This window comes from Nerophis ophidion, linkage group LG07 (assembly GCF_033978795.1).
Source record: "Nerophis ophidion isolate RoL-2023_Sa linkage group LG07, RoL_Noph_v1.0, whole genome shotgun sequence".
Lineage (NCBI taxonomy): Eukaryota > Metazoa > Chordata > Actinopteri > Syngnathiformes > Syngnathidae > Nerophis > Nerophis ophidion.
Window position 1 is genome coordinate 25,021,348 of NC_084617.1, and position 20,665 is coordinate 25,042,012.

The 20,665-nt window shown below is 38.7% G+C and overlaps 2 protein-coding genes and 1 non-coding gene across 4 annotated transcripts in view; 2 read left to right on the top strand and 1 right to left on the bottom strand.

Annotated features, from left to right (window-relative positions):
* radil2a (Ras association and DIL domains 2a) overlaps positions 1-1,146 on the bottom strand; it is a 55,338-nt gene extending 54,192 nt beyond the window's left edge. Inside the window, exon 1 of one of the 2 annotated variants that reach the window (XM_061905733.1) lies at positions 864-1,146. In XM_061905733.1, the coding sequence (XP_061761717.1) occupies positions 864-967 (104 nt within the window). In that variant the 5' untranslated portion in view covers positions 968-1,146. The remainder of the gene's footprint in view (positions 1-863) is intronic. The other variant, XM_061905732.1, reaches the window with a different exon arrangement.
* Positions 1,147-1,486: 340 nt separating this feature from the next.
* Positions 1,487-1,557, top strand: trnag-ccc (transfer RNA glycine (anticodon CCC)). Its single transcript has one exon. It is a non-coding gene; the product is annotated as a tRNA-Gly (tRNA).
* Positions 1,558-5,409: 3,852 nt separating this feature from the next.
* On the top strand, positions 5,410-15,835 carry LOC133556112 (GRB2-related adaptor protein 2-like). Its single transcript, XM_061905734.1, has 7 exons — positions 5,410-5,505; positions 5,893-5,996; positions 9,669-9,760; positions 9,830-9,949; positions 10,082-10,247; positions 13,946-14,026; positions 14,096-15,835. The coding sequence occupies exons 2-7, from the start codon at positions 5,919-5,921 to the stop codon at positions 14,255-14,257; spliced, it is 699 nt and encodes a 232-aa protein (XP_061761718.1). The 5' UTR covers positions 5,410-5,505; positions 5,893-5,918; the 3' UTR covers positions 14,258-15,835.
* Positions 15,836-20,665: the final 4,830 nt, after the last annotated feature.

Genomic DNA, 20,665 nt, shown 5'->3' on the forward strand with positions numbered 1-20,665 from the left:
TGATATCACATGCAATTAAACACGCTACAGGACTGCTTGTATCGCACATGGTATCACACACAAATAAACACGCTCTAGGACTGCTTGTATCGCACGTGATATCACACATTTTAGATGCAATCTGATATCATCACACACTTGTTTTATTAATGATACCCGACCAATATGCGATATAAATATCGGGTCGGGACATCGCTAATAAAGATGGCTAAATGAAGTAAAACTATTAATACTACTGTCTTATTGGCCCCTACATCATGAGACCAATGCATTTCTTGGCCACTGATTTGCAGAATTAGAATTAAATTGGGTCTCAATAATCCGTCACGCCACGAAAGACCCAAATAATTATTGATTTTTATTTATCTGTATGAGCTGAGATGGTCCTTTACTAACACTATAGGTGCCTCTCACGCCCCCACCCACCCACACCCACACACTTCAATGGAAAAGTAACTATAGTGTTATTTCACGTCTGGAAAGCTCTCACGTGGTTACAAACTGCCTACTTGGAAAGTCATAGTTTTTTAATGCCTTAGCCATGAAAACATTCTATTTATAATTAATTTGTGGAAATGCTTTTAACGCGGTCAGACCATCAACAGCGATAAACGAGGGATTGTCGCGTTTTATAAGTCTGCGCTCGTATATTTCTTAAAAATCTTTGAAGAGAAGACGTCGCACTCCTAAAATAACTTGAAGACAAAGAGTTGGAGAATACGTTCTAGTTTACTTGCAACATTTCTGACATCATTGCTAAATGACATGTGTATATTTACTTTGACTTTTTAATGGCGCACCTGTAAAAATCCTTAATTCGGAACACTTTAGAGTCAGTTATAGTAATAATGTCCAGGACTTACTGTGCGGATCCATTGCTGCCTTTCCGGCCCAGCGTGACCAGTTTCTTCTTGGGGGAGCGGATCAACAAATCCACCACAGCTTGTTTATTCTCCTCACTAATCATCTTTCTAAGCGTCCAAATGCATCATTCTCAGCCCCGACAATGACACGCTCAGTGTGGACACATCCTCGCTCCGCCCTCGGCGTGGACAAGACTGTGGAGCTGGTCCAGAAGAAGACTTTTTTAATAACACACACACACACACCCTGCGATGACGTCACCGCATCCACAAACACGCACGCATTCCAAAACGTGCGGATATATCATTTGATTGACATTTGTGAATGGACTTTGCTGTTCAATGTTGGCTGTCTTGCCTCGTTTGAGTGACGTCTTTTGACTTTGTTTTACTCCAATGTTGATTTAGATGAGCGAGCGTTTGTGTCACAGTGACATCCAGCGGTCAGCAGCGGTAAGGACCAAAGTTGCGCTTTTGAAATACGTCCGAAAACTGAGTTTCCTTCAAAATTTTTGTGTTTCTGGAACGCCTTGATATATGCATCTGACATTATTGGTCACAATGGGACAATTACTGCCTGTATCAACGGTAAAATAGAGTAATTATCTGCCTACACCCACCAGGCGCCGCTGGTGTAGTGGTATCATGCAAGATTCCCATTCTTGCGACCCGGGTTCGATTCCCGGGCGGCGCACCACTTTTGTCGTCGTCATGACTACTGGTTTTTGTGTGCGTAACATAAAAAAAAGGGATATGGTTTGATTAACGAATCTCAAATTCAAGGCCGGCCTCACGGTGGAAGAGGGGTTAGTGCGTCTGCCTCACAATAGAAGGATTCTGCAGTCCTGTGTTCAATCCCAGCCTCAGGATCTTTCTGTGTGGAGTTTGCATGTTCTCCCCTGGATTCAAGGGTTCCCTCCGGGTACTCCGGGTTCCTCCCACTTCCAAAGACATGCACCTAGGGATAGGTTGATTGGCAACACTAAATTGGCCCTAGTGTGTGAGTGTGAATGTTGTCTGTCTATCTGTGTTGGCCCTGCGATGAGGTGGCGACTTGTCCACGGTGTACGTCGCCTTCCGCCCGATTATAGCTGACATAGGCGCGAGCACCCCCCGCGACCTTAAAAGGGAATAAGCGGTAGAAAATGGATGGATGGAAATTCAAGGCCAGGTTGCCACATCACTTTAAATTACCCACGAAAGCATGGAAGCAATCAATAAATCAAACAACATCACTCATCAAAGATCAGTCATTTGAACTTTCTTGATTATCCATCCATCCAACCATTTCCTACCGCTTGTCCTATTCGGGGTCGTGGGGGGTGCTGGAGCCTATCTCATTTCGGTGGAAGGAAGTGTACACCCTGGACAAGTCGCCACCTCATCGCAGGGCCAACACAGATAGACAGACAACTTTCACACTCACATTCACACACTTGGGACCATTTAGTGTTGCTAATCAACCGATCCTCAGGTGCAAGTATTAGGAGGGGGGAGGAAGCTGGAGTACCCAGAGGGAACCCACGCATTCACGGGGAGAACATGCAAACTCCACACGGAAAAATCCAGAGTCCGGGACTGAACTCAGGACTACTCAGCACCTTCGTATTGTGAGGCATATGCACTAACCCCTGTTCTACCGCACTGCCCTTTATTGATTAGTGTATCTAAATTTTGACCCCAAAAAATTAAGAAATATCAATGTTAATGTCACAATATTATAAGAAAACTTTAAAATGTTGGCAATATTATAATAATAATCAGAAATTTTACTTGGTAAAATGATGACAAAAGTCATCATTTTACTCCAAAAATGTCACTGTTTTACGAGGACGACCCCCAAAAAAATTGGCAATGTTGTGAAGTCTGAATTTTATAAGACAAATGTCACCATTTTGCATTAAAACGTTTTTATTATTTTATAGGGCAAAAGTCGACACATTGTAAGAAAAAGACAGCGTTTAGTTCATTTTTTTGAATTTTTTTTACTAATTGACACATATACACATGCATACATATATATGTTTTTATGTATATATATATATATATATATATATATATATATATATATATATATATATATATATATATATATATATATGTATATATATATATATATATATATATATATATATATATATATATATATATATATATATATATATATATATATATTTATATATATACATATATATATATATATGAAACGATTGCTGGGCATTGTATTGCGGGTTCCAAGGATGCAGTCGGGCTACAACACAGCGTGAAGGTAATAAATGATAAGATTTATTTAACAAATAAAACAAACAGAACTAGCATAGGAGGTAGGGAAATAACAAACAAACTTGCACGAGGCACAAAAAGGGAAAACAAAAACTCCTAGCATGAGAGCTAGAGGAACAAAAAAGCTTAGCGTGAAAGCTAGCAAGTAAACACATGGAAACATGGAATCGTTACTGTTGCGAAACACAAACTAGGTGTAGCACAAACTAAGATGCGAGAGTGAATGACCAGAAAAGGCAGGCTCAAATAAGCGTGGTGATTAACAAAACAGGTGTGGGTCTGGAGACCACGGCAGGTGAAAATAATACGTTACTATGGAAACAGACTAAAACAGGAACAGGATGTGATACAAAAACTGAACAAAAAAAGAACATGGAATGATCCGGGTAGCGGATCATAACATAATCCCCCCCTAAAAGGACAGATCCCGGATGTCCCAAAACAAAACTTGAACCCCCCCCCCACAATAAGAAAGTTCGAAAGTGAAAGGGAGGGTGTAGGGAAGACACGGCGGAGGGCCGCCAGGGTTGGGGCTGAGCTAGGAAGTCAGCAGGTGACCGGGAATGACTAGAATTATAATTAATAAAATTGTCCTGGTAGTGTTTAATTTTTTAATTAAAGTCCTTTGTGAATGGCTGAGAGACAGAATCAAAAAAAAAAAAAATCTTCGGTGACGTCATCGGGGGGCATTGACGGAATGACGTCACCTCTGCTGTCTGTGTGAATGACAGGCCAGCCGAGGAAGTCTTTGGAAGGAAAAACAAAGGGATTACCTGACAACTGAGGGAAATATTGGACGGGTTGTTGCTGGCTGTGGTCTGGAGGGGAAAGTCGTGGAGTGGGAGCGTCACTGTCGCGAGGCGAAGCCCTTTTATGCGACTCCCGCCTTTGCTGACGAGTGCGAGCGTGTTGAGAGGGGACAACACCGGACCAGGTGGAATCGAGCGGGACCAGGTACCCACTTGGTCCCCACATCATGTCTTCACCTGGTGCGCAGCGGAGTGTCTCAGCCTCCAACGCTCGGAGCACAGCCCACGTTCCTTCGTCGTAGACGTCCATAATGCCCGCCGCGAACAAACCTTTCTCTGCTCGCATCCTACTGTAACAATTGCTGGACATTGTAATGCGGGTTCGTTCTTCCAAGGATGCAGTCGGGCTAGAACACAGCGTGAAGGAAATACATTATAAGATTTATTTAACAAATAAAACAAACATAACTAGCATGGGAGCTAGGGAAATAACAAACAAACTTGCAGGAGGCCCAAAAAGGGAAAACAAAAACTACTATCATGAGAGCTAGAGGAACAAAAAGGCGTCGCATGAAAGCTACCAAGTAAACACATGGAAACATGGAATCGTTACTGTTGCGAAACACAAACTAGGTGTAGCACAAACTAGGATGCGAGAGTGAATGAACAGAAAAGGCAGGCTTAAATAAGGGTGGTGATTAACAAAACAGATGTGCGTCTGGTGACCACTGCAGGTGAAAATAATACATTACTATGGAAACAGACTAAAACAGGAACTAAGGAAGTCAAACAACAGGATGTGATACAAAAACGGAACAAAATTAGAACATGGAATGATCCGGGCCCTTGTATATCCATCCATCCATCCATTTCCTACAGCTTATCCCGTTTGGGGTTGCGGGGGGTCGCTGGAGCCTATCTCAGCTGCATTCGGGTGGTAGGGGGTGTACACCCTGGACAAGTCGCCACCTCATCCCAGATCCCTTGTATGTATGTATGTATATATATATATATATATATATATATATATATATATATATATATATATATATATATATATATATATATATATATGTATATATATATATATATATATATATATATATATATTTAATTATTAATTTATTTATTCTCAACTTGGGCCGCAGTTTGGGGACCCCTGTTCTAAAAAAAAAAGTCAAATGGTTGTTTAAGTATAAGTAAGAATTTAGAAAAAAAAAAATATATATATACAACTTCTGATTTAATTCCAGCCATCCATCCATGTTTCTACCGCTTGTCCCTTTTGGGTAACGGTTGGTGCTGGAGCCTATCTCAGTTGCATTTAATTTAGAATTCCGATGAATAAGAATCGCGATTCGGATGTGAAGCCATTTTTATGTGCATCCTCTGACACATCTGTGGTAACGCAAAGTCAGCGTTGAACAAAGCCTCAATGCATTATATGAGTTTTACTTTGAAAAGCGGAAGTGACTCATGTCACCAAAAGAGGCAGTGCGTGCGTGTGTGTGTGTGTGTGTGGGGGGGGGGGGGGGGGGGGTTTGTTGAAGCGCATCAACTTGATGTAGAACATCAGTCATCTTGGAGCAAATTGAATTGATCTTCAGCAGGTAAGATGTCCTTCAGGACAAATATAACAATCATCATTTCCATTGTAGTTTTATTGTATTAAATGTGCATTTAGTCATGTGTCTTCCTGTTAAATACAAAAACAAACTACAAACTATTGCTGCTAAATATGTTTTTATTGCTGTTGTTGGAATGTTCCATGCTTTGGTGCTTGAGCTGATGGGGGCGCTCTTCCCGCTCATGTGACTGTGACATGTATTCAATAAGCCTCAACATGTCCACGCCAATTCAAAGTTGAAGATGAACCTTGTGTCATTGGCATGAAATCCTTTCAAACGGTCCTTGCCGCCATCAGGAAGTGGCGATGACGTAATCCCACGTGTTGACACGCTGCTCAGAGACAAACGCCAATGTCTTTGCTCAAACAGGAAGTCGGCGGCCGCGTGTCGCCAACATGGAGGCCAGGGGAAAATACGACTTCACGGCGTCAGTGTCGGGCCAGCTGAGCTTCAAGAAGGACGACGTAGTGAAGGTGAGCAGCTTTGGCAGCTCGTCGGCACCTCATGTTCCAGCACCTTAAGAGCTGTGCTGGAAAAGCACTGGTGTTTAGCTCACTGGCTAGCACTGCTCAACACTTTGGGATAACACCAAACAACTGTGACCGATGCACTTTTCACGTACTGTAGTTTACACGTAGTTGTCACAACCTTTTCTTGTAGCTTTCATGTAGTTTTATGTAGTTGCCTCACACTCTTCATGTAGTTTTATGTACCGTATTTCCTTGAATTGCCGCCAGTCATGTAATATGCGCCTGCCTTGAATTACTGCCGGGTCAAACTCGCTCCCCAAATTAATTAGCACATGTTTACTTTTACTACCGGATCAAATTTGTGACGTCACGAGTGGCGCTCCCCCTGTCGTCTTTTTCTAAATGGAGGAAAAGTTTTTTTTAGCTTTTACTATGTGTCAACCAGGGGTCTTGTTCCACAGCCATACAGATCACACTGATGGTTGTGATATAAAACAACTTTAACACTCTTACTAATATGCGCCACACTCTGTGAACCCACACCAAACAAGAATGACAAACACATTTTGGGAGAACATCGGCTCTGTAACACATTATAAACGCAACATAACACTTACCCAGAATGCCATGCATCTATGACTCTTGGCTATATTATACACCCCGCTAGCACCAAACCCCGCCCCCCACCCCTCTCCGTGCATAGGTTGAGGTGGGCAGGGTTGGGGGTGCGTGTATAACATAGCCAATAAGAGTCATGGATGCATGGCATTCTGGGTAATTCTTATGTTGCGTTTATAATGTGTTACAGAGCCGATGTTCTCCAGAAATATGTTTAGTGTGGGTTCACAGAGTGTGGCGCATATTAGCAAGAGTGTTAAAGTTGTTTATATCACAACCATCTGTGTAAAAGGTATGGCTGTTGAGCAAGTATGCATTGCAATCTCATATTAGAAGCAGCAAAATGCATGCGTCCGGCACGCTGAAAACATGGTGTAAAGGTGGGCGCGATGACATGTTGTAGAGCAGTGGTCCCCAACCACTGGGCCATGGCCGCAGAATAATTTTTTAAATAATTTTGTTTTTTAATCACACTCAATTTTTTACTGCATGCCATTGGTAAGCCCAGGGGTGAGGAGAGGTTTTAAAATTATTAGTACCTGCTTACTTTTACTGCATGTTTTGATTAAGCGCAGGGGTGAGAAGAGGTTTTAAATTAATTAGCGCCCCGGCGGCTTTTCAAGGAAATACGGTAGTTGTCACACACTTTTCATGTAGTTTGTCATGTAGTTGTCTCACACTCTTCATGTAGTTTTATATAGTTTGCACACACTTTTCATGTTATTGTCATGTAGTTGTCACACACTTTTCATGTAGTTTTATGAACTTGTTACACACTTTTCATTTATGGACTTATCACACACTTTTCATGTGGTTGTCATGTAGTTGTCTCACACGTTTCATGTAGTTTTCATTTACACATGGCAAAATCTTTGGCACATGGGCATTTTTACCACCGTGTTACATGGCCTTTCCTTTTAACAACACTTGAAGCTTTTCAGGTGGAATTCTTTTCCATTCTTGCTTGATGTACAGCTTAAGTTGTTAAACATTCCTGGGTCTCCGTTGTGGTATTTTAGTCTTCATCATGCGCCACACATTTTCAATGGAAGACAGGTCTGGACTACAGGCAGGCCAGTCTAGTACCCGCACTGTTTCACTACCAAGCCACGCTGTTGTAACACGTGGCCGGGCATTGTCTTGCTGAAATAAGCAGGGTTCCATGATAACGTTGCTTGAAACGCAACATATGTTGCTCCAAAACCTGTATGTACCTTTCAGCATTAATGATCCCTTCACATATGTGTAAGTTACCCATGCCTTGGGCACTAATACACCCCCATACCATCACAAATGCAGGGTTTTCAACTTTGCGCCTAGAACAATCGGGATGGTTATTTTCCTCTCCAGAGGACACGACGTCCACAGTTTCCAAAAACAATTTGAAATGTGGACTCGTCAGACCACAGAACACTTTTCCACTTTGCATCAGTCCATCTTAGATGAGCTCGGGCCCAGTGAAGCCGGCGGCGTTTCTGGGTGTTGTTGATAAATGGCTTTCGCTTTGCATAGTAGAGTTTTAACTTGCACTACAGATGTAGCAACCAACTGTAGTTACTGACAGTGGTTTTCTGAAGTGTTCCTGAGCCCATGTGGTAATGTCTTATTCCAGAGGTTGGGAACCTTTTTGGCTGAGAGAGCCATTTAAGCCAAATATTTTAAAATGTATTTTCGTGACAGCCATATAATATTTTTTAACACTGAATACAACTAAATGTCTGCATTTTTAAGTAGGACCAACATTTATAGAGTATAATATGTCACAAACTCGCATGGCAGCAGTAGTAGCGACCCCTAGATGCAGGAACCAGGAGAGCGATGCGCAGGTAAGATGCTTTTAATATCACCAACAGAGGAGAATGAAGCAGTCTTGCATGTACAGTTCTAAACAATAGTCAATATTTGAGCCCTGAGGAACGTGCAAGATAAGCATAAATAGAAACATGCTGATTGGCAGCAGTTGAGGGGAAAAAACACAGCGCTCAGCGGGACAAACAGGAAATGGAAACAAAATAAAAGCACTGACTGGAAGAAAATACGAAACAAAGAAGCAAAACCAGAAATGAAGTGACGGATCTTCACATAAAAAGTCTCTTATTCTTTTTAATAACATTTTTATTCGGAAGCTCACCGATGATAAATAAAATCCTTTTTACCATTAATGCGACTTCTTGAACAGGTGCGGTAGAAAACAGATGGATAGATTAAAATGTATGAGAATGTTTTATATTTTCAATGTAATTTTAAACACTGTGATTACCAGCGGAATTATTCATTACTTATCGTGTTAGGCAATGTCAGCTAAGATTTATCTGAGAGCCAGATGTAGTTATCAAAAGAGCCACATCTGGCTCGAGAGCCATAGGTTCCCAACCTATGTCGCTTTTTGATGCAGTACTGCCTGAGGGATCCAAGGTCACAAGCTTTCCACTTACGTGCAGTGATTTCTCCAGATTCTCTGAACCCTTTGATGATTTTAGAGACCGAAGATGGTGAAATCCCTAAATTCCTTGCAATAGCTCGTGTAAAATGTTGTTCTTAAACTGTTGGAGAATTTTCTCACACATTTATTCACATCCTTGTTTGTGAATGATTGAGATTTCATGGAAGGTGCTTTTATACCCAATCATGGCACCCACCTGTTCCCAGTTAGCCTGTTCACCTGTGGGATGTTCCAAATAAGTGTTTGATGAGCATTCCTCAACTTTCTGAGTCTTTTTTGCCACTTGTGCCAGCTTTTTAAAAACATGTTGCAGGCATCAAATTCCAAATGAGCTAATATTTGCAAAAAATAACAAAATTGACCAGTTCCAACGTTAAATATCTTGTTGTTGCAGTCTATTCAATTGAATATAAGTAGAAAAGGATTTGCAAATCATTGTATTCTGTTTTTATTTACCATTTACACAACGTGCCAACTTCACTGGTTTTGTTTTTTGTACTTTTCATGTAGTTATCACGCAGTTGTGACGCACTTTTCATAAAATGTTGATATAGTTGTCACATATTGTAGTTTTCACATAGTTGTGGCATACTTCTCACGTAGCTTTGTGTCAGATTTTAAGCACACGCGGTGACTGGTGGATGGCCGAGATGGACGCGCTTGAAGGCCTGGTTCCCAAAAACTACATCGACCTCCGGCAGCCAAAGTGAGACCACCTGACTCCCTTCTTCTTCCTCCCTGTTGCTCCTCTTCACTGGCGTTGTCTGACTTTCAGGTGGTTCCAGGAGCGCCTCACTCGCAGCGCAGCCGAACAGCTGCTGAGCTCACAAGATGTCGGATATTTCGTGATACGAGGATGCCAAAGTTCACTCGGAAACTTCTCCATCTCCGTCAAGTGAGTCCGGCGGTATTGTTGCTCGCTAATTCCTGTTTCCGAGTGGGATTGCAGCGATGCTAGTTGTTGGTTTCGAGCTAACACTTAGCATCCTAGTTGCGATAGCGAGCTGACCTGTGAACTTTGAAGCAGACACGAGAGCGACGTGCAACACTTCAAAGTGATCCGAGACCGGAAAGGCCATTACTTTTTGTGGTTGGAGATGTTCACCTCACTCAACAAATTGGTGGACTTCTACAAGACCTCGTCCATCTCCAAGACCATCCAGATCTACCTCCAAGATTCCAGGACCCTCTCGGTACGTCTCCTTAAAGCAGTGTTTTTAACCACTGTGCCGCAGCACAATATTGTTTGGTGTGCCGTGGGAAATTTTGGAATTTTTCCTAATTGGTCGGAAAAATAGAGGTCGAGAGGAGCCAGATGAGGTGGTTCGGGCATCTGGTCAGGATGCCACCCGAACGCCCCCCAAGGGAGGTGTTTCGGGCACGTCCGACCGGTTGGGAAGACCCAGGACACGTTGGGAAGACTATCTTTCCTGGCTGGCCTGGGAACAGCTCGGGATCCCCCGGGAGGAGCTGGACAAAGTGGCTGGGGAGAGGAAAGTTTGGGCTTCCCTGCTTAGGCTGCTGTCCCCGCGACCCGACCTCAGATAAGCGAAAGATGGATGAATGGTCGAAAAAATATTTTTTGCACACCAATAATTAAAATCCGCAAACAATGTGCCATTTTAGAGTTTGTGCTCTCTGTAGATCAAAAGAGTAACCAGGTAATACTCTTTCGTACCACTCAGTGGCAGCAGGTAGCTCACTGCGTGTAAGCCTACTTTGAGACAAGAGAATTAATAATGGTTATGAATTGAAGTCATATTGAACAATTGCGTCAGGTATTTGATGAGAACAACTTTATATTGTCTTTGATTGATTGGTTGATTGAAACTTTTATTAGTAAATTGCACAGTACAGTACATATTCCGTACAATTGACCACTAAATGGTAACACCCGAATAAGTTTTTCAACTTGTTTAAGTCGGGGTCCACGTTAATCAATTCATGGCAGATAAGTCAATATAGGCTATTGAGTTTCGTTTTAAACGTTTTCTGCTGGTGATGTCATGTATTGGTTACTCGAGTCATGGGACAATACCGGAACCATTGTACGGGGAACTTAAGGGCGGGGGACACTGGATATGATGAAATGTGTTGGACACCTGGAAGTTGAAAAAGTAAGAGCGGGAATAAAAGGCAGAAAAAGACAATAAGCTTAGATTGCTAAAAAGTGACATTTTTGGCACATAACAATGGCGACAATTATAGGATAGTGTCCCCCTGGGTTTTTTTCAATAAAAACAATGTGCCTTGGCTCAAAAAAGGTTGAAAAATATTGCCTTAAACAAAGGACATTTGATTTAAAAACACTGTTTTTTACAAAACACTATTGAAGGAACACTTTTTCATGACGAAAAATAATTTATTTAATTACACTATTTTCGAAAATACTTTCTTTAAAAATATTTCCTTTGAAAACTTTATTCATAAACACTTAATACTAAAATCACTACATTTAAAAAATACTTTATTGTAAGAACACCTTTAAAACCACATTAAGGAATTGTTCAAAATAAACATAATTCTATTTATTCTATATGTTTATTTAAAAAATGCTTTGTGCCAATAATACCTTTGAAAACATTTGATTCAATAAACTTTTTTTTTAAATGCACTTTATTCCAAAAATGTTTATAAAGAAAATAAAAGTTATTTAAAAAAAATTGTTTAAATACACTTTATTCATAAGCATCAAATTAAAACAATTTAAAAAAAACAACATGAATTGAAAAAAACACTCCATTTAAAACACTTTACTTGAAAACACTAAAGAAAAAAACACTCTATTAAAAAGTATTTTAAAACACTTTTTTTATTATCAGTTAATATTAAAAACCTACATATATAAACATTTTAAATACACTTGATTTAACAACACTTTATTCCAAAAATATACTTCAAACATTTTTTAAATAGTATGTTAAAAAAAAACGTATTTCTGATACAAAAACACGATAGACACTTTATTTAAAATATACTTTCTTCAGTTTCTTATGTAAACACTTTTTAAAAAGAATTTTTTTTTATTTATTAACACTTACATTAACAGCACTCTAATTAAATACACTTTTTGTAAAAAAAAATACATTTAAAAAATATTTATTTTATTTAAATAAATATATAACTTCTAATACATCTTTTTTTAAACCACTTTATGTATGAACACTTTGTTTAAAAAAAACATTTTTATAAACTTTATTTTAAACATTTTATGAAAAACTTTTTTTTTATGCTTGTCATTAAAAAAAATAATAATACAACATCACTTCTTATAAATACTTTATTCCCATAATACCTTGGAAAACATTTCATTTGTTAAACACTTTTTAAAAATGCACTTTATTCCCAAAAAATGTATCAAGAAAAAATACATTGTATTGAAAAATAATTGTATTTAAATACACTGTATGCATAAACCTATAATTTAAAAAAATATTTTAAAAAAACATGAATTTAAAACACTTTGCTTGAAAAAACTTGTGAAAAAACACTATTAAAAACTATTTTAAAACACTTTATTTATTATCATTTACTATTAAAACCTTTATACGAAAACATTTTAAATACACTTGATTTAAAAACACGTTATTAAAAAAATCCACTTCAAACACTTTTTTTAAACAGTTTGTTTTAAAAAAACAAACGTATTTTTCATACATTTTATTCAAGAACACTATAAACAATTTAAAAAATATTTGATTGCAAAAACACTTTTAAAAATTAGGAATCAATTTCTTATGTAAACACTTAAAAAATATATATATATTTACTAACACTTAGATTAATAACACTTTAATTAAATACATGTTAAGTACAGGAGGAGAAGACGGCACGGACAAAAGGGGAGTCAAATTTAGCTCTGTTTATTCATATATATATAAACAATACATATATATATAAATAACAAATAATAATATAAATAAACATGAGAAATGTGGTGTGACCAAATCCAAAGGGTGTGTATAGTGCGCGACTATGTGTGAATTAACTGTTGTGTGTTACTGGAGTTTTGAGCGAGAGGCTGAAGTCCCGGAGGGGAAAGGCATGCTCCAATGTCCGTGAGACAGGCGGGTAGTTGGGGGTATAGCGAGACGTCAAAAGGTACGTGTCCAGGCGGGAAGTCGAAATCCAAGGGGCAGCCAGAGAACCAGAGAGGAAACACGGGGGAGACAAGACGCACCGCTGGTCATGCGGGAACAAAGGGGTAGCTGCAAGGAACAACAAGAAGAGAACACAAGACCAATCAGCACGAGGGGAGGAAGAAATACGGAGAGAGAAATGCATAGAGCTTTGTTAGTTGGCTTACTGTACTCGAACAGAAGACTACTTTCTGGCGCCGGATAGCAGGTTGTGTAGGCTTTTGAAGGTGGTCCTCTGATCAGCCGCAGGTGCGCTGATTGCTGGAGATTGATTGCAGCCATTTGCTGCCGCCGGACTGACACGCGCTTGGCACGCTCTTGTGACTGCGTTCCTGGAGGTGCGCTCATCAGAGTGCACAGATGAGTGCCTTGAAAATACACTTTTTGTAAGAAAAATACTTTTAAAAACACTTATGAAAATATTTATTCTATTTTTAAAAAATATTTGAAAATTTTCTAAACCACTTTATTTATGAACATTTGGTTTAAAAAACATTTTTTGTAAACCTTATTTCAAATGTTTTATAAATGTTTTATTTTTTTAATGCTTTTTAAAACTTCATTTATACATACTTTATTCCAAAAACACACTTTGAAAACACTTTATCCAAAACACTTTATCTGGTGAAAAAAAAAAAAAAAAACATGTAAATAACGATTCATCAAGAAAATAGTGTCAATTAAAGCGCTTTATTTAAAAACATTTTAATGGTGGCCACTGCCTCTTCTTGAAGTTGAAAGTTGTTCCGTAGGCCCAGAAGCTTCATGAGGAGCCAACTCAGTACCTGGTCCAAACAGGAGGGAGTGGTGCCGAAACGACACGCCCATCTCAGGTCAGACCCCGCCCCCCTCAGTATGACCACGCCCCCTCACGAACAACGTCGCCTGCGTGCACACTGCAGGTCCAGGCCATGTATGACTTCACCGCCGAGGAAGACGACGAGTTGGGTTTTAGCGCCGGTGACATCATCGAGGTTGTGGACAGCTCGGACACGTCGTGGTGGAGAGGACGGCTGAGGGACAAGAGCGGCTTGTTTCCCGCCAACTACACCAAACACCTGTGACGCTTGAGCACAGGCCACGCCCCCATGCTGTGCAGCCACTCCTTTAACCAAGGTGCTCTTCACCACATGTCAGCTCATGTAGTTTTCACATAGTTGTCACGCACCTTTCATGTAGTTTTCACGTAGTTGTTGCATAATTTTCATGTAGTTTTCACACAGTTGTTGCATACGTTTCATGTGGTTTTCACGCAGTTGTTGCATACTTTTCATGTAGTTTTCACGTAGTTGTTGCATAATTTTCATGTAGTTTTCACATAGTTGTTGCATACGTTTTATGTGGTTTTCACGTAGTTGTTGCATACTTTTCACATAGTTGTTGTATACTTTTCATGTAGTTTTCACGTAGTTGTTGCATACTTTTCGTGTAGTTTTTATGTAGGTGTTGCGCATTTTTCATGTAGTTTTCTTGTAATTTTCACGCTCTTTTCATGTAGTTTTCAGGTAGTTGTCACATACTTTTAAGGTAGTTTTCCCGTAGTTGTCGTGCACTTTCCATGTAGTTTTCACATACTTTTCGTGTAATTTTCTTGTAGTTTTTACATACTTTTCATGTGATTTTCTTGTAGTTTTCAGATACTTTTCATGTAGTTTTCACGTACTTGTGCACTTTTCATGTAGTTTTCACGTAGTTGTCACATACTTTTCATTTAGTTTTCACGTAGTTGTTGTGCACTTTTTTATATAATTTTCACATACTTTTCATGTAGTTTTCTGGTACTTTTCATGTAGTTTTAAAATAGTGGTTGTGCACTTTTCATGTAGTTTTCACATAGTTGTCACATACTTTCCATGTAGTTTTCACATAGTTGTTGCATACTTTTCACGTAGTTTACACATAGTTGTTGTGTACTTTTCATGCAGTTTTCACATAGTTGTTGCATACCTTTCATGTAGTTTACACATAGTTGTTGTGTACTTTTCACGTAGTTTTCACATACTTTTCATGTAGTTTTCACGTATTTGTCACACACTTTTCATGTAGTTTTCACATAGTTGTTGCTACTTTTCATGTAGTTTTCACGTATTTGTCACAAACTTTTCATGTAGTTTTCACATAGTTGTGTACTTTTCATGTAGTTTTCACGTACATGTGACATACTTTTCATGTAGTTTTCACTTAGTTGTCACATACTTTTCATGTAGTTTGTACGTAGTTGTCACATATTTCCATGTAGTTTTCACATACCTTTCACGTAATTGTCATAAACTTCAATGTAGTTGTCATGCACTGTAGTTGTCTTGACTTTTTCATGTAGTTTTACATACTTTGAAAATACGTATCATGTTGTTTTTACAAACTTTTAATGTAGGGTCAAATACTTTTCATGTAGTTGTCACGTACAATAGTTGACCCATCTTTTTTATGCAGTTTTCACGTAGTTGCCATCTACTGTAGTTGTTGCGTACTTTTGTCCTTTAGTTGACGTGTAGTTGTCATGTAACTGTTCGAGCAGAAAAATCCAAGTAACTAAAACTAAAAGTGTTTTTAAACTTTTCAGAAAATGTACTTTTTGAAGTGTGAAAGTTACTGAGAGATGTTTGTCATTGCTAACCACAATAAAAGTGAAAATAAAATTATACTGTCTTATGTGGCAAGTTAATGCTAGCACAGCTGAGCTTGCAGGCTGCTGGCATGCAATTTTTTTTCATGACATGCACAGGAAATGGGAACTTTTATTTTGAAAAACAAAAGGTGTGAATTTTACCCGGCCTGTGTAACGCGGAAGTGGTTTGTCTGTGGCTCGTCCTCCTTGCCTGCAATCCGCACTAATGTGTGTCTGTGTGTGTGTGTGTGTGTGTGTGTGTGTGTGTGTGTGTGTGTGTGTGTGTGTGTGTGTGTGTGTGTGTGTGTGTGTGTGTGTGTGTGTGTGTGTGTGTGCATAACATCCGCATTGTGTGGTCGGTAGACCTTTCTCTTCATATCTTCATCAGTCATGTTGTATTACTGTATATTGATCAGTATGATGATAAATGTATTGTATTGATTACGGTATGGTTAAATACATTGATCAATTTGATGGTGAATGCATATTATATTATAATATTCATACTTACTTACCACCACACAGTTGGAGTAGTAAGTCCATAGGAACACGTGTACTTACTACACCTACTCAGTACAAGTAATAAGTACCCAAGGACACGTGTGTACCAGAGGTGGGACCAAGTCATTGTTTTGCAAGTCACAAGTAAGTCTCAAGTCATTGCACTCAATTCCCGAGTCAAGTCCCGAGACAAGACAGGCAAGTCCCGTGTCAAGTCTAAAGTCAAGACTGGAAAGTCTCAAGTCAAGTCCCAAGTCCAGCATTTTGAGTTTCGAGTCCTTTCAAGTCCTTTTAACCACAGACTAATATATTTACACAGATTGTGTAGGCTTTTAAAACGCTGTATTTATTTATTAAAAAAAGTATTGCTGACATTGCACTTCATAATAACACTATTAACCAGTCATTTTAAACATTTAACTCATTCCTTTACACAATAAACACATTTGAAAAAACAAATGCAACTTTATTTATTTACACAAAAGTGTTAACATTGTATTTCCATGTCATATTGCATTGTAACTAGTTCCACAGCAGTTTCTATCCTGTTCTTACCTAATCTCATCGATCTCATCTCATACTGTTTGTGTGTTGATGCGTGCCTACACATGAAAAACATAACGAATACATGAACATAACAATGAACAGAGTTGTACTTTTTAGATGTCAGGGCCCTATGCAATATGTACACATATTCCTATTATAGTATACATTTTAACTGACCTTTATTTGAATATGTTTGTCTTTTTGTAGGTGGCTAAAATACGCCGTGCTGCTGACCGCCGTCTAACATTATGTTACAGTGTGTGATACATTCATTGACTAACGTAATGTTATGTATAGGTACCTCATGCAACACTGCTTAAAAAAAATCACTTGACAAAAAGTATGAATAAGGTAGCGAAATGCATTTGAGGCAACAGATTGCTCCGTTTGCAATGACGTTATAACCATTGACATCTTATAAGTAGACGCAGCAATGGCTGCTGTGACGTGAGAAATTCGGCCGCCATCTTGAAGTGGTGATGAGGAGCCGGCGAGCAGCCTAAACTGACAGTTGACAGGTAGAAAACAACGGGCTGGTGTTCAGGGTTTTCCTGCTCAAATGAGCGGACTGTTTTAAAATAAGAATCGGGGGATTACTTTTCGCAAGTAAGATTTAACATTAACAAACTATTGTTTGTATTTTGTGAAAAGATTATTACCACAAAGTTGAGAAGGAGCAAAGATCTTCAATATTTGTATGTTAAAATCACAAAGAAATCTTCTGGGGGTGGATGACCCCCACTACACAGATTTGGTTTATAAAATTTCAGCCCCACCTACTGTAAAACAAAATTCACCAGCCGCCAATGATTATGATGCATTCTCATTTTAGGCAAAGTATAAGACAATACTTTCTTAACAGTATAATTGTAACCAGGAATAAGTCTTCAAATAACAATATTCAAATACTAACATTGTTGGTTGAAACAGATTGGTGGTTTTAGCCATACTTGCCAACCCTCCCGGATTTTCCTGGAGACTCTCGAAATTCAGCGCCTCTCCCGAAAACCTCCCGGGAGAAATTTTCTCCTGAAAATTTCCCGAAATTCAGGCGGAGCTGGAGGCCACGCCCCCTCCAGCTCCATGCGGACCTGAGTGACGTGTCGACAGCCTGTTTTCACGTCCACTTTCCCACAATACAAACAGCGTGACAGGCGTGCCTGATCAATGACGTTATAACTGGAGAATGATCGAGGGCGAGTTCTTGGTTTCTTATGTGGGTTAATTGTTAGGCAGTTTTATTAACGTCCTCCCAGCGCGGTAACAACACACAACAACAGCAGTCCTGTTTTCGTCTACCGTAAAGCAGTTCGTCTGCCGTAAACAGCAACGTTGTGACACTCTTAAACAGTACAATACTGCCATCTTTGATTGAAACTTTGATTGAAACTTTTATTAGTACATTGCACAGTTCAGTAAATATTCCGTACAATTGACCACTAAATGGTAACACCCAAATACGTTCTTCAAATTGTTTAAGTCGGGGTCCACGTTAATCAATTCATGGTAAATCTACTGTACATTCATATGTGACAATAACATCTACGGTTTTTAGAGAGTGCAGTGCACAACTGCGCACACAACAAGGAGACGAAGCAGAAGAACGAGGAAGATACTGCATGTTCAGTATGGTTATAAAAATGGTGACAGAGAATATAACAAGGATGGACATTTCAACCCTTAACTCAACATTGAGTAGATGAGTGTTAGGTGTGTGTATATGTGTAAATAAATGAACACTGAAATTCAAGTATTTCTCTTATTTATATTATATAAATATATGTATATATATATATACATGTGTATATATATATACATATATATATATATATATATATATATATATATATATATATATATATATATATAATTTAAAAAATATATAAATAGCTAGAATTCACTGAAAGTCAAGTATTTCTTATATATATATATATATATATTAGGGGTGGGCAAGTTAATGCGTTAATTACGCGTTAACTCATCAATCTATTAACGCCGACAATTATTTTATCGCATATTTGCGTATGTTGTTTACATGCTTTTATTTTGTTAACGCCTTTTCTTAACAAGATGGCATATCCCGGATGTACTTCGGCGTCGAGGGGCTCTTGGTAAAGATGGAACATTTGGCAAAAATACCAGACAATTCTGCAAATTTCATGGCTGGCTTACAGCGTGGTCACTCCGGGATCACTTACGACCGCCAGACAATTCTGGATGTGGATAGATTGGGCCGTTTTGGACTGATAGACGCGTGCTTGCTAGACCGGCTAGCTAGCATGGGAATACTCTGCCGGCTACATCCAGCGGCCTGTGAAGCAGCGGAGTATATGTGTTGTCTGTCTATTTATCAATAATGCAGACGAGGCGTGTTGGCTGAGTTCTTAACGTTTGCTTTCAGAGCGTGCATATCACAACATACAAGATGCCTCATGGCGACACAACCTATACCGGGCTACCGCGCATGCTCGTCACTCCTGTTGCATGCTGGGTAGAGTAGTTCTTTTTTTCCCTGGCTCATAACATCACAAATAGTACCATGTATATGCGTTCAGTTTATCAAAGCACCAAGCAAACAATCGGAAAATTCCCATCATTTCAATTCCTAGATATGGTCATAATTATTTTAAGTGCACTACGCAGAATAAGCACAACATTATTAATATTACTACTACGGATAATTTGATCAAAAATTCCCTAAAACAGCCCACCACCTATAATATAGGTTTTTTAAACATAAGACCCTGATAAAAAAATGTTTCTGCTGTTACCTCAGAAATTGCCTGTTCAGATGTTATGATTGTGGCTCAGAGATTTGTATGTAGATTATATTTATTTTCCATAACAAACAGGATAACTTAAATACCCTGGCAGTGGCAATAAGTTTAAATGTTTGTGTTTACATTTTTTGAGTTGATTTTCATAAAATATGCTATTTAACTGCTACTGTTTAACAAGGACTGATTTAAATTGTGTTTGCACAACAAATGTTTTGGCGCTTTTGTTCATGTGGGAGAATATTCCAATAAAGGTGCATTACACACTACTTTTGAATTCATTTGCGTATACAATGCAGTTAATCGCGATTAATCGGAGAAATGGTGCGATTAACTTCGATTAAAATTTTTAATTGTTGCCCAGCCCTAATATATATATATATATATATATATATATGAAATACTTGACTTGGTTGCAAATATACTTCTCTCCTCTTGGCATACGCTTTAATCCAAAGCGACATACATAAAAAAATACATATAAAGGAACACGTGTGTACTAACTACTACTACCTATTACAATTAGTAAGTAAGCATAGCTTACTGTGTACTTACAACTACTACTAATACTCCTACTACTACTACAACTACACAGTGAAAGTAGTAATTAAACAGAAACATTTGTGCACGTATAGATACTACCCATATGGATTAGTAAGTACACATGATAACAGAAGTGTACTTACTACTACGACTGGGTACAAATAGTAAGTACTCAGGAACACTTGTGTGCTTACAACTACTACCCAGAAGTAGTAGTAATTAATTACACAAGAACATATGTATATTCACTATGAATATACAGCACAAGCAGTAAGTACTTACGAACACTTGTGTACTGACCACTTCTACCCAGTAAGCGTAGTAAGTACACAAACACATACTGACTTACCACTACTAGCCAGGAAAGGTGTTAAGTACACAAGAACCCATGCGGACTTACCACTACTACCCAGTAGAAGTGGTAAGTCCACATTAAACCCATGTGGACTTTCAACTACTACCCAATAGTAATAGTAAGAACACTTAAACACATATGG